General features: G+C 35.6%; 3 protein-coding genes across 5 annotated transcripts; all 3 read right to left on the reverse strand.

Moving 5' to 3' along the window:
• Positions 1–472: 472 nt before the first annotated feature.
• Positions 473–1,925, reverse strand: LOC124175324 (Sjoegren syndrome nuclear autoantigen 1 homolog). Its single transcript, XM_046555436.1, has 3 exons — positions 1,744–1,925; positions 1,455–1,654; positions 473–651 (listed from the first exon to the last, which is right to left on the reverse strand). The coding sequence occupies exons 1-3, from the start codon at positions 1,796–1,798 to the stop codon at positions 553–555; spliced, it is 354 nt and encodes a 117-aa protein (XP_046411392.1). The 5' UTR covers positions 1,799–1,925; the 3' UTR covers positions 473–552.
• A 105-nt stretch (positions 1,926–2,030) lies between these two features.
• LOC124176857 (pheromone receptor transcription factor-like) lies at positions 2,031–4,387 on the reverse strand. The gene is made up of 4 exons (XM_046558655.1): positions 3,913–4,387; positions 3,387–3,607; positions 2,779–2,842; positions 2,031–2,569 (listed from the first exon to the last, which is right to left on the reverse strand). Exons 1-4 carry the CDS (start codon positions 3,976–3,978, stop codon positions 2,408–2,410), a joined length of 513 nt encoding a protein of 170 aa, XP_046414611.1. The 5' UTR covers positions 3,979–4,387; the 3' UTR covers positions 2,031–2,407.
• A 157-nt stretch (positions 4,388–4,544) lies between these two features.
• On the reverse strand, positions 4,545–10,880 carry LOC124176851 (uncharacterized protein C05D11.1-like). 3 transcript variants are annotated; one of them, XM_046558637.1, is made up of 14 exons: positions 10,850–10,880; positions 9,358–9,599; positions 8,823–8,991; positions 8,546–8,709; positions 7,903–8,427; positions 7,559–7,813; positions 7,284–7,457; positions 6,957–7,193; positions 6,682–6,862; positions 6,250–6,502; positions 5,574–5,760; positions 5,307–5,450; positions 4,920–5,230; positions 4,545–4,843 (listed from the first exon to the last, which is right to left on the reverse strand). In XM_046558637.1, the coding sequence occupies exons 1-14, from the start codon at positions 10,863–10,865 to the stop codon at positions 4,783–4,785; spliced, it is 2,919 nt and encodes a 972-aa protein (XP_046414593.1). In that variant the 5' UTR covers positions 10,866–10,880; the 3' UTR covers positions 4,545–4,782. The 3 variants fall into 3 exon arrangements, with proteins under 3 accessions (XP_046414593.1, XP_046414592.1, XP_046414594.1); XM_046558636.1 differs by lacking the exon at positions 10,850–10,880 and adding an exon at positions 10,484–10,704; XM_046558638.1 differs by lacking the exon at positions 10,850–10,880 and adding an exon at positions 10,341–10,356.
• Between the last annotated feature and the right edge of the window lie 3,268 nt (positions 10,881–14,148).

A 14,148-nucleotide genomic window follows, 5' to 3' on the forward strand; every position in this document is an offset into this window, starting at 1 on the left:
TCCTCAAACCTTTGTGCTCGTACGATTATCTCACGCCTGGCTATAACTGTATTGCCGTTTGCGATAAGTAGGCTGCACGCTGAATATGGAGACAGAGCGACGAACGAACCGAGACGAAATCACGATCTCAGAAAAAGTATAAGCATGTATGTACGACGCGCAAATAGATTAGTCATAACTTTCGTACATCATACAGATTTCACTTTTGTTTTGATAAAATATTTATCATTCGCATTATTTCCACAGACGTAAACAATTTTCTATTTTATTTTCTCCTTTCGTCTACTCGTGTTAATATTTTTCGCAGGATCGTTCATATTTTACGCTTGTTTTGCATCTTGTTTTGATTCACGTGATGCATGTAATTTTTGTACAAACGTGAGTTGCATGTTTTTTTTTTCGTCACTTAACAATTCTGCAGCACATTCGTCACACGCGAATAACATACGATGATCGATGTCTCACTTTTATCATGTTTTTCAATCTCTTCAAATCTTCGCCGTTTTATTTAAGCTCGTGATTATTCCTTTGTGTTATAACGGTATACATTCTCTATGAGCCCGCTCTTTCCTGAACTGCGTGGAGCGTTTGATCAAGGCAAGTGGCTTCTCTCTTGACCATGTTCAACAGAAGCTGAGAGCTCTCTAAAATCTGGAATACAGTTTATAATGAAATTCAATACTTTACTATGCAGTGCGATCGTTCACTTTCGGAAAAATTATGCACTGGACCTAATTAAATTTCCGAGACTACGCTCAGAAGTTTAACCAAAAAAATAATGTTTTATTTTTGTTTGTAATGATATGTATACAGAATGTATCGAATCATTTTTTTTCCAGGACGAAAGATCAAGCGAAATCTGTAAACTGTTGTATGATAGGTATGAAATCGCTTCAAGATCCGAAGGCTTCGGATTGCAATTGTTGAAGTTTCACAACTTTTCGAAATTTCTAATTACTTAGAGAACGTTTGTTAGAAAAAAGAAATGAATTAATTAATACACTAACGACGTGTGAAAATACACGATTAATGAATTACCGTCGAAAATAAATTCTTTCGACAGGTCGTTTCAACGAGGAAAAAATTTCTATGTAGGGAAGGCATAGAGCGCCAAGGTACTCTCCGTAAAAATGCGTTGTTTTACCAATTTGAGAGAACGACAACTTGCAGCGTTAATTACCGCAGCACATACTCACCTACTTACAATACAAGGCGAGCCTTCTACATCAAACAGGTTTTGAGACTCAAACTTTCATCTCGCAGGAAGTAAAACTCGTCCTAGCCCCGCAGAAAACGTAGACGCAAGGATTCTAACTACACGCGATTGTATCGGCCTGGCTGACCGATGGATGGGCAACGATGCAGGAAATGAAAACTCGAAAATATTCGTTCGTTGTACCCTTTCCGAGTTACAAAGCTCACTTATAGTAATGTAAAATTTGTGCAATTCGCACCTTGGTATACGCAGATTCGGTTTCCTGAATTGTTCTATCGTAGTCAGTCCTCGCGGCAGCCTTTTTTGTCAAACTCTCGTTCAGCTGTCCTATGCGATAGGTCATTCTCTCAACTTCCTTTTGCAGATTATTTTTTTCCTCCTCTTCAGCCTCGATTTGTGATTGAATATTGTTCCGAGTCACCTTCAATTCCTCCACACCTTCGAGTAATTTAGAAGTGATTTTTATTGCGTGGATTTAACGTGTTTCTTTTCTTTCAAACTACGTACGATAATCAAAATTAACGAACATTTCATCAGCTCCGAATTGTACGATTGCATCGCTGCGCAGTGCTGCGTCGCCATGTGCCGATGATTTTTGCGAGGTTTCTTATTTATTTGTTTACTTGTGATATTTGTTCTTGATAATGAAGTCCGCAAATATTCAGATTAGAGTTCAATGCGACGGCGTATGCATGGAAATTTGATTAATTGGGGATTTATGCCGAAAAAATTGCAACCTCTGCCGGAGTCGCGGTTAACGAAACCAAGCTTATGACAGATTTTTGACAAATGTAAAAATTTTCAGGAACCGGATATATATATTTTTTTTCATCTTTTGTTTTCTTTTTTATACACGTATACCTATTCAGCTCGATTTATTAGACGGTATTGTACACTGTGGATAAATAGTATACGAAATTATAGATCGCGAAGCTTCGGTCGGGAACCTTTCACGTTTCAGTTTACATCGTATTTTCGAATATTCTAATTTACAGTCTTCACTTAATCAAATGTATCGCGCATATCGTAATTATATATTTTTGCGCGTATACATGTATAGGACGTCAAGACGTGCTTAGCAATAATCTCCAAATATGATATATTATTTTTTAAATATACTTTTGACAAATCTCGTCTGTTTGACGGTCTTCTTCTTTTTCTTGAAATTTTTTTTTCGAATCACGTTGACTCCTAATTCTTTTCCTTTATACACAGTTTGAGTAATTTTTTTCCAGCTTCACTTGCGACTACGGGTTCAAAACTTTTGGTAAAAAAACTCGTCAATTCTCCGGTATCGTAATTCATTATGAGTGCCAAACCATGCGTGTTACAGATAGCCGATACCTCCTCAACCTACAATTCATATTTACCATAAAAAAGGTTATTTTATATTATTTGTCGTATCCTGCGAATTTGCAAGGAATAGGAATAAATATAGGAATGCATAATTGGCCGTTTAAATGAATAAATAAGTTTTATAATCTTCAAACTTCTATCATTAGCTATTATTACGCTTTTCCCGAGTAAGTGAGACAAGAATTTTGCAGAAATTTTTTCCGTACCTCGCTCAGTAATTGGGATTTCCTTTCCGTAAATTCTGGATTAGCTTCTTCTCTATTTGGTGTTCTATAACAATTTCGATGTAATGATCAAATCGGGAAAATAAGTCGCTACAATATAGGGTGACTCAGACCTACACCTCCATAGGCCACTATAATATATTCCTCGTGAAAATTTGCACGTTTGTTATTTGTCATTGGACATTTGTCGTTTGCGAGCCATCAGCGGCTGTATTTCAAACGGCTGTAATTCGCAAACAACACATTCCCTATCAAAAGTAAAAAACGTATTGGTCGCAAATTTTTGCGAAGAATAATAGCCCTGAGATATCCTGTACGTAATATATCCATTTAATGACTATAAATATCACGGCATTAACATATTCTTTACGATGCCTTTCACTTTTAGTTCTGGATTGAAATCCACGTGTATTATAAATTCAATACCTTTACATTAGATATCTCAATTAAGTCTTATCGTTATTACAATTGACGGTTAATTTTAACTCAGAATTTTGTAATGTGCGTAACCGTCACCAAAAGTGAAAAGGGTTAATGAACATTATTACAAATTATGCAGTATTGATCCGACGATCGAATCGAAAACTTACGACGAGTTAGTTTCGTTTGAAATATTATTCACAACCGTATAGCCCTCATTTTCCGATAACGTAAATTTGTTATTATCGAGGCATGATTGAATTAATTGCTTTCCAGAGTCACTGGTAACAACAGGTTGGAAATCTATCGTGCAAAAACATGCCGACTTCCCCCCATCGTGATGCACAAAAACTAAAACCTGGGTGTTTCCAATTACCGACAATTCGTATGCCTGCGAATCAAATAAAAGAATTGACTATAATTGCTTATCGTATATTTGGTATATCATTTGCTGCTCATTCAATTGACGACTAAACTTCTTTAAAATGGAACGGTATCAGCAATTAGTCTGTAATGATTAGACTAATCCAAATTTTGACGTTGTTTTTTTCTTCTTTTTTATTTCTCAGTCCTAATGTGTCTGCAAAATTCCGATGATAAAGTATCCGTCGATACATTTATAACTTTTCAATAGCTTGGAAAATATCTGTAACATTGTGTCATATTAAAAAAGGAGTTGAGGCTTATTTGACGTACCATGCTCATCAGATTTGATTTCTTCTCCATGAATTCGAATTCGAGACGCTGTTCGTTAGTTGCCATTTCACTATCTATGAAATATTTCTGCGTCTAGCTTCGTAGTATATTTATGACTACGAAGCTGTGTTACGAGGTTAGGAACTTACATTCGATTAGAATATCCGGTATTCGTAATCCAGAAGAGATTGCTGACAAGATAACGTGAAAATATTGGTTTAAATACTTTTTTTCCATTCCTAATCTCGTCGAATCATATTCCGTAGAAAAACTGGCGAAATTTTTTGTGCCGATCATTAGGTTTTCTGTTTCTTTGCTTGAAAGTAACCCGAAAATGGTGTGCCAATTGATTTATTATTGAACTTTATACTTAATATTTAAATATATTTAACATTTATGAACGCGTACACAGATTAAAAGATAACCGAGTCACATAATTAATGCAAATGTGTAAAGAGCAATTCATTTAAGGACACAATATTCATACATTATTGTTATCTGTCGTAATGTAATAGTTTAAAATGCAGTGCGATCATTTTTATAGATTATTTTTTCTTTTTTCAATCTTCAATTTCCCAGTAATAATAATAATAATAATAATAATGCATAAATACGATAAATGAAAAGAAAAGTAAAACAATGAATAGAAAGTTTAGTGAATATAAAAAATATTACATCAAAGCAAATGTCCATAGTCAATCATCAACGCGTACAGTGTAGTTATTTTGTAAATTTTTTTTTTGCAACGACGGTATGCTTCCTTTTTAATAGTAGCAATGTATATTAAAACTCTTCTTTTTTCAGTCACTCATCCTTTTAGTTGCCATCGCAAAGCGGAACGATAATACATTTTTAAACATGATTAACGATTTACCAAACATTTAGATAACTTTCTTCCAACGAATTGTATACTTTCAAATTATGGCCTAGCCTGAAACGAAACATATACAGAAGATATGATAAAAAATCAATTTGATTTTGTGCGCATATATTACGGTTCTACTCACTCTCCAAAACCCTCAGCGACTTCGGTCGCCTTTGAGGGATGACAAACTATAGTTGTTTTGCATTCCTTGGGGTCGAATAATTGTTTTACATATTTAGGTCCGACACGATTTATATCCTCAATTGTTACTGCCGATATGTGTTGAACCATGCGTCTGTCATAGTCATGAGGGACATTTTTTAGGTAAGAAAAAAGTGACTGAGCTACCACATCACCGACACTTTTATGTCTCTCAATTACTTCGAATATCAAAGAGGACTTAGCTGATTCGAACAGAGCCTGTTCCCATTTCCCACCCTCGAAATGACTTTCCTGAATCAAAAATATAAAATGAAGTAAAAATTGCGCCCAGCAGATGTACATTTATGCATATTCAGAAGTTTTTTACCATTATGGTTTTAGCCTCCTTGTAAGCAGCCAGGATGTTCGTTGCTCTGTAAAACGTCAAGTACAAAAAGCCCTCGTTTAGGTGAGGGAGAACACTGTATCCGTAAGATAAGCCCTGACCTCTGATCTGTCTCCACATTGGACCCTGTTCATATAAATTAAATCGAACAAGTTTTTATCTTTTCATATCAAAATATCCCCCGTTCTCCATAAGGCTGTACATTCTTTGTAAAATATAAGACAGTTTTAAGTCTGCTGAACTTATTACCTCGAGTTGTGTTAGATATTGTAGAAATACAAGTAACGGCACTAAATCAGGACTGAGGAAATCTTTTATACAAGGACTACATTGACAGAAAAATGCGGACTCAATACACCCGAGACCTGTAACACAGCTGTTAGCTGGTTCATCAGCTGGCGGAATCATCAGCGCCCAATCCTGTGTAACATGTAATCTGTAAAACATTTTTAAAAAAAGATGGAGTTTGCCATACCGGAAAACAATCTAAACGTTGATTGCTCAAGTTTTTACGCTAGGAAGTCTGATAAATTCATACAATAGAACCTTGATTATTTGAATCAATTGAGACTGGGCTTAGTTCGCATTGGCTAATGTGGATAATGAAACAGTAACGGTAGATAAAACGGTCCTGCATGATAAAAAATATTAACATAATGCACATAGTTTTATGTTTTTTTAACACACATGATATGTTACTTTAAGACACGATACGTTTCATTATAACTGCCTTTATGTGTGAAGTCAAGTTATATATCATTAATTTTAACGCAGGACTGTGAATAGACCTTCTCTGATATCGTTTCTTCTAACAGCGTGTTTACTATTTATTCATTCCAAAATATTAAACTTTAATTTGGATAACATAATCCATTGATCGGTGAACAGAGTTCGGATAATCGAGGTTCTATTGTCCTTTACTCACTTCGATTTGTTAGGGTTGTTTCCTTGAGGTAATAGTACTTCCCAAGGTTGGTAAATGTTGGAAATTTGACCAGCCAACTTATCAACATTTACCGCCATATGAAAGACCATGTTCTCAGACGTAGTTAACATTTTCCTAACAGATTCAATCTCTTTCAATACTTCATCTTGGGTCGCACTATTGTTCAAACGTTCAATTATTTCAGTCAAAAATTTATGCTGCCTCAACATGCTAGATGAAAAGTGATTGCTGTCTGTAATAAAATAAAATTTTATAACTTATATGCATCTAAAGACATAATCATAATCTTTTATTATATTTCAGGTCCGACCATTACGACAATTAATTCATTTATTTCGTTAGTAAACGAATAACTTCTTGATACTATTGACAGTAATCACTGTAAGGAAGATGAAACACCCATCTACTTACCCTTACTGTATATAAGACCTTTCATAAGATCGCCCACGACTTTATTTCCCTTTCTTTTAACCTGAGCAACTTCGTTGACTATTTTAGCAGCAATGATTCTTAGTCTCTCAGGAGTGAGTTCAGTCTCGTAAAGAAGTTCCCTGATCCACTGTATTCCTTTCTCATATTTAGTCGGCTCAAGCTAGATTACATAAATACCAAACAACAATGAATCTGTTTCTATAACTAATATCCTGTTATCATTATTCCGAATTTTGACAACACGAATCTCATACTTGTAACATGAAGTTCACACTGTGACTGTAAGCTCCGCATGAAAACCTAGATGTTCCATCGAATCCTATTCCAATGCTAGTAGCTACAGTGTCCGCTTCAAGTTCGGCAACAACTTGTTCATACGGTATCAACGTGTCACCTCTTTTGACAGGGCTTTCCAATATTGCTTCGAGAAGAAGCGGAAGATAGGGCCTCAACTCCTGTGGTATACCAGCTGAGTCCATAATAACGGACATCTTGAGTGAACAAAGTGAATTATTTATTACATCCTACATGGCAAATGTGGACCTGTTCAGAAAAAGGCTTCTATATCAACGTTTACTTACATAGACAAAGTTTGTATTGACATGATCTAAATACGTGAACAATGGCAAATTGTTCAAATTCAATTTGGGATGCTGCTCAGCTATATCCGATGTGAAACTCTTAATATGGTGAAAGTTTATAGAATCTGTGCTGGGTATTGGGACACATGTTAACATCTCATCAGGAATCGGTCTCTATGATAGAAAAATAAACAATTTTCAATGACCAGATTAAAACCAGAAAATGCATTGGGAGTACTTATGATAGCCAAAAATCTGTTCACAGATTCTCAAACCTCATTCAAAATCATTGCTTCCTGTAGTTCTTGTGCTTTTTTCTTAAGACCCTCTGCTCCCAGTGCTTCTACTTGCTTCTCTACTCTTTGCCGTTCGCTTTTACCTATCTCCCGTTGCCTCTCCTGGCTAGGAAATCCTCTCACAACTACCATAGGTCCATCGATAAAGTATTTCTTTAAAATATTATGCCAATATGAAGCTGGTTCCTTACCAAGCTTCTTCAAATCCTCTACTTGGTTCAATCTGTGGTCCAGCTAGTGTGTTTAAAACATAAGTATCATATAAAAAAATATCTTCTCAGCAGTGGCAACTGATTATGAAAATATTAAATTATTTTACTCACATCTTCTTTAGTCTGGCCATAAAGAATATCGCCAATTACCATGAATGCTACCGAATCATGCGGACTGTTTTCCAAGTTACTCAAAGTTTCTAATATGTGTCTTTGAATGACTGTGTTCAATCTTTTCATATCAATACCATTTTCTCCATCGGCTATATCTTTCAGCGTTTTAACTAGGTGATCCTTTACCAACGGTATCTTCGCCTTTGGTACATTTTCAAATATCAAGTACAACATGGCCTCTGAATTTTCGGCAAGAGAATATGCGACTTTACTCGCATAAGGATCATTTATTTCAACAAACTCTCGCTGTAAAGGACTGACTGAGTTGTCTGTCAAATATTTAAGCAGTATCGAACACCCTGTTAATTGGTACAGCTCTGTAACTGCTGACGGACCACGCCAACCTATGTTTATCAGTCCGTTATCCTCGTCGTCGCAAGGATAATGTATATCCAAATCAATACTCTCTGTTAATGGCGGGACTGGGCTTTGCCAAGGCCTTACATATGGCCCTCTGTCTCCCTGAATTATCAAAGAGAATTTATGTAGAAGTCAATTGTCAACTTTCCATTTGACTTAAATGATAAAGTTAGGTATCAATTTCTGTTTCATGCTTAGATATTAAAGAGAATCCAGTCACCTTTGATATTATCTTTTGTTCAAGTGGTTGCACAGCTTTAAAAACGTCGGCATGTTTCACTTGCCCAGTTATAATAACGGTCAAATTTTCCGGCCTGTAAAACTCCTTATGATACTTTCTTACTTTATCATTGTTTGTACTTTCTCGCAAGTTTTTCATCATACCTGGTTAAATTGATCACAATTAGCGAAGAAAAAGTTTTGTGTTAGCAACAAGCAAGCATCTGGAATAAATTCTAAATCTAGTTTCAGATGATTTCAAGTGCATAACTGAATACCTCCAGTTTCTGATTTATATCCACAACGTCCCGGATAGATAGCTCGTGTTAAAGCATTGTGGACCAAAGATTCTCCACTATTTTCTCCTCCCTGCATTTCGCAATAGACTACACCCGCGTCTTCCCCTTCTCCAGTTACATGATGAACTTCAGTTATAAATCCAGAATCCTGATGATGATTTATGACAAAAATTTTGGACGTCATTATATTAATTAATAGAGCATATGATTGGAACTCTCGAGTTTCCATCAAACTCTATCAGTAGACTACTATATATCGCTGAGTTATTCCTGAGATCAAACTGATCATGACGCCAAGGTTGAATTCACTCAATACAATTAATACTATAAATTTTTAGGTTCCCTGTACACTTTGGTATGAAATTCAACGATACGGAATACGAATATGGTGGAATATTGTTGAATTCAATAAGAATGAAACCAATACTCTGCACACGATTGTAGCATAGCTTACTTAATGTTAGTATATGTTGTGATATTTGTGATGCTGATTGAAACTACTGTTAAGTTTTACCGTTAAAGTCGGATACAGAATGTGCTCAAGAAATATGGGCATCAGTGAGAGAAATCCTTCACTCCCAGCTGTCGTCATGGTGTAACAAGTATGGTCGGTATCCGTCCATGCGTTTGTACCTGATGCTAAACATCTGTTAGCTAACAAGTCTAGAACACCTTTGTAAGGATATTTTTCACTCCCTAAAAAAATCAGGTGCTCCAAGGTGTGAGGGAGACCGTCATCGTCGTAGGCCTCAGTGGCTGCAAAAAAGGGTAGTGCAAGTTGATAGAACATGGATTCTGAATAAATTGAAGCAGATGATCGTGTTATCTGTTCAGGGATGTGACGCAATGTTTGAGGTATATGAGACATATAGGTGGGTAAAACAAGTATTTGAACAAAAATTTGAGAAAATAAATGTTTGAAAGGTGTAACTGAAGCTTATCAGAGAAAAGGTCCTGTGATATTAGAAAAGGCTTTGAAATACAAAATGTCAACTGAGAACACGTTATAATCACCATTATTAACATTGGAGAAATTAAATTGAAAAATAGCTTTGCGAAAATAATTCGTCTTACTTGTCGGATTCCAATGAAGAATAACTCATTTCATTTACGAATGAATTCCTCAGAAATAGTTCAAGTAAAATTTGGATGACAATAATGTATTCTCATGCCAAATCAATAGTTCATTATCTCTAACTTATAATAAAATCAGTCTCAAACTATTATCATCAGATTTATTGGTAAATAAGTTAGGCTATTTTCTTTTTTTAAGAATCATCAAACTATACGAATTTTTCAATAAAAGAAGAATAAAATAAAGTGATACCCTTGATGTGCGTGATCAGGTCTTTCACGGTTCAAATTTAATACTTTAACAGTACTTTCACTATCAGAGGGGCTTTTACAGTTGAATACATGTTGATAAGCTTCAGTTAGACTTTTTGGAAGTTTGTTCTATCATGTTTTTGGTTCAACAAATTTTCGACCAACCCGTACATTCCGTGCATTTTTAATTTTCGCCCACAGCCCGGTTAATTAATTGTTATGTCCACCAACGTTGATTGGCGAACGGAGGAGCAAATGATGGCCATAATGGCTGAACATAAGTAGGGTTAGGTTGTTTGATGACGCGTATTTACCGAGACAAAAGTATCCGTTGACGACGGGGCCGTCCACCTCCGCTATAACAATGGTGAGTCCAGTGTTTGACGATTTATATTTATGCACGGGTATTAAATCGTTCGATTTCAATGAACATATTAACTCAAAACCAGCCATGTTACTAGCCGGGGAACTGTCAACGGGAGCCATGTCGTTCTTGTGTGGTCTTATGCTTTGGCTTCAATAAACCATAGACTTATATAAGAGATATGCTGCGCGGTCCGTGCACCGAACTGAAGCCCTGATTAGAAAGAAAAGGGAACAGCAGGAGACCGATCTCTCACTCTAATCGGTGACTTGGCGGGGGAAACACACGGAAGGTTTAAAGCAGTCTAGTAACTTACTAGATCTTAGTAACATCTGTCTAATGATTTGACGCAACAGCAGCGCTGCTCATTAATTAAATGTCTTGCGTTTGTCGCTCTGCTCTTTGGATAAATGAACTTCAAGCATCAAAATTTTCAATGAATTCCTGCTGCTGCTGATGCTTTTTGCTGCCCATGAAATCCTAGCCTTATACAAGTATACCTCCCCGCTTGTATTGCTCTCCCTGCCTGTCCTCGCCTGTCTTCCTTCACCTTTATGTTAATAATAAGTTTTAATCATTGATATGGCTTACAGATTGAATTATTAAAAAGTGATGTATATTTTATATATTTAAAGGTATAACAGCTTTATGTTGTGATGAAGTATGAAAAGGTAATGAATTTTATATTTAGACAAGACATAATATTGTTCCGTTCATCATTAACTACAAATTAATGTGTATGATTTATTTGTCTTGTGAGCTTGAAAATTGTTCTATGTAAATATAAAAAACGCGCATCTAATACCTCACAATTTAAAGACAACGTCCAGTTACCTGCGTATCGTAAAGTCATCTTTAAGCCATCCTACAGGAGAGAAAAAGGCAACATATAGATGGATATTCGTTGACTATACGCGATCGCTTTACTTAACAGCCACCGATCCGCCAGCTTTCATTTGCTGTTCATTCAGGTATCGTTGGAAATAGTTCAACAGCTTCACCTTCTTGACTGACATTTGGTATGATTTACGACGACAGAATATTTCTTATGATTCGCAACCATCATTAGCTATATTCTGTAGGTGTACATCACACCAACTCCTTCGTCAGTAGTCCACCCATTTACATCCAGTAGTGCATCTGGATTTGTCATCTCATCTAAGGTATTGGAAAAAAAAGAACACATCTAGTATCGTACACATTAATCTACAATGTGTGTTTAATAACGGGAGACAGCAATAAAAGCATTGATTAATGAACACAAACACATTGTATATTAATATTATACACGGATACTTGCACACTTGAATTGCACGGTATCAATCATACTTAAGAAATTGATCAACTCTATACGAAACAGTCGCTTATACTTCTAACTTATGGATTTTAATCTCGGAAAATAAATTTTTCATACCAAATGTGAAGAATGCATGTTTGATCAGTTTGTTAACACCGAGCCGTTAGTGAGAAGCCTTTAAAACATGTTGGCATGTTACGACACAAACATCAAGATTTTGCAAGCCAAGCCGTCAAGGATGTGTTTCATATTATTATCATAGCACCGCACATTCTGTACAATTTTGCTCATAAAAGCTCGTGTTTAGTATTGCGCTTGCTTTATCCTGGCAGATGTTTCCCTGAGGCTTGATGTTTCGAAAGGTGGTATTTCCAGAAGAAGAGCGTGTGTTATACATTCAATGCTCCAGATGTCAACTTGTTAGGAATGTCCAGATTTAGCCAGAATTTCTGAAGTTATGTAATTTGGAGTGCCGCACAAAATCAGAGTATACGGCAGCCTGAAATTCCTGGAAAACCGGGAATTATACGAGAATTTTGAAGGGATCTTGAAAATACGAGAATTTCCCAAAGCAGCCGGAAATTCGCAACGAAATTGCCGTTTCTATATTCACTCGGTGAAAAACGAAGTGTTAAAAATGAATATTTCTTCGGAATATCACTGCAGTTTTAGAATTTTCAAAATACATAGAAAGTTGACACAAAGCAAAGTCAAAATGTAGGAAGGTTAGAGTATAGAGAGCTGTACTGTAAAGTTGTCACAACGAATAAGAATACATCCGCATTGTGACGGTTCTGTATTCTGATTTTCTATACTTTACTTTTCGTTTTGACTTTTTTGTACTTCGGCTTCCTACATTTTGAAATTCTATGAAATACATTTTCGCGTATTTGAAAAATTCGATATTGTGAATATTTTATTTTCTGATTTTTCTATATTTTTGACTCTACCTGAATTCATCAGTTCTACACACCGTCGAATGTTGATCATATCATCATAACACACTAACGCCGTAGAAATCATTATATACGAATATACGGGAATTTTGAAAAAAATAACCGTGCATACACGGGAATTTTGAATTCTGATCCCGCTGGACATCAAGATCCAAAGTTTCTCCGATGCTTGTTTTTCCTGAAAACCACGGTTTAATTACATGCGTTGTGTACTAACTCGCCTCGAGTGCGCCTCAATCTTTGATACTGTTTAATTAGCCTTTGTGAGATTACTAAGCATCGCTAATTTACAGTAAAAATTATTGCAATTTCGTAATCCGTTAACAAATTTCGAATATTCAAGGTTCTTATTGATTTCGTGAAAGCTTTTCAAAGTGATGTAAATTGAACAATGATTTTATAAAATCAATTTCAGAAGGCTCATTTTTATAAAGCAGTATATTACAAGCAATGTTTTATTTTACTCAATTAATTAGTTATTTAAATGAAAAATCTAATATTTTTGTGAAAAATTAGGTAATACATGCATTTTCGTATACGTACCTAGTTATCCATAAAATATCACTCAGATATTCGTAAAATGCATTTCTACCCTGTTTATCCCCCCTATAAGGCCGTTATTTTATTAGCGAGTAATATTTTTCGGTAATATTAGATTAGTAGAAGAATATTTGTCGCAATATTGGTTTATCAAAATGAGCCTTAACATTTGAAGACTTGATTTGTTTCAAAGTCGAAAAAAAAATAATTACACGTATACAAATATTTAGCATTTTCATTTTCACACTAATTTCTGTTGCGCTCGTGACAGCGAAACCATGACACATGCGCAAAGAGAACCATTCTTAAGTTTATTATAGATACCACATTTTTTGATTTTCCGAAAAAAAAATAAAATTTATGTGAATGCCGTCTTCACACACACACACACACACACACATACGTGTAAAAGCGCGGCGCTGGACTGAGAGCTGTATAATAAGTCACCTTTTGTGGGGCTTAATCCACCGGCAATAACATCAATTTCTTAGAGCGTCTATTTCTGGGCACATCAGAAAATCAACAACATACTTTATGGTGACATATGACCTCTCAACTGTGTTCGAAAATTTGACATTGCTAAATGCCGAATCAGGACTATTGACGGTACGTACAAAACGTAGTGTAATTAGCTGTATGGAACAAAGAAAGCATGAACACAAGATTTAAATTGACGTGTAATACGAAAGAACGATCAGTTTAGAAAAAAAATGACGATAAATCGGTTATCCCGCAATACTGTTCGAAAGAATTAATGAGAATTTCTGTCAATCTTATGTCAAATAACAGCCAAGAGTGGTTGTTCAAAACCTGGGTTGATCA

Source organism: Neodiprion fabricii, chromosome 2, assembly GCF_021155785.1.
Source record: "Neodiprion fabricii isolate iyNeoFabr1 chromosome 2, iyNeoFabr1.1, whole genome shotgun sequence".
In the NCBI taxonomy this organism is placed as follows: Eukaryota; Metazoa; Arthropoda; class Insecta; order Hymenoptera; family Diprionidae; genus Neodiprion; species Neodiprion fabricii.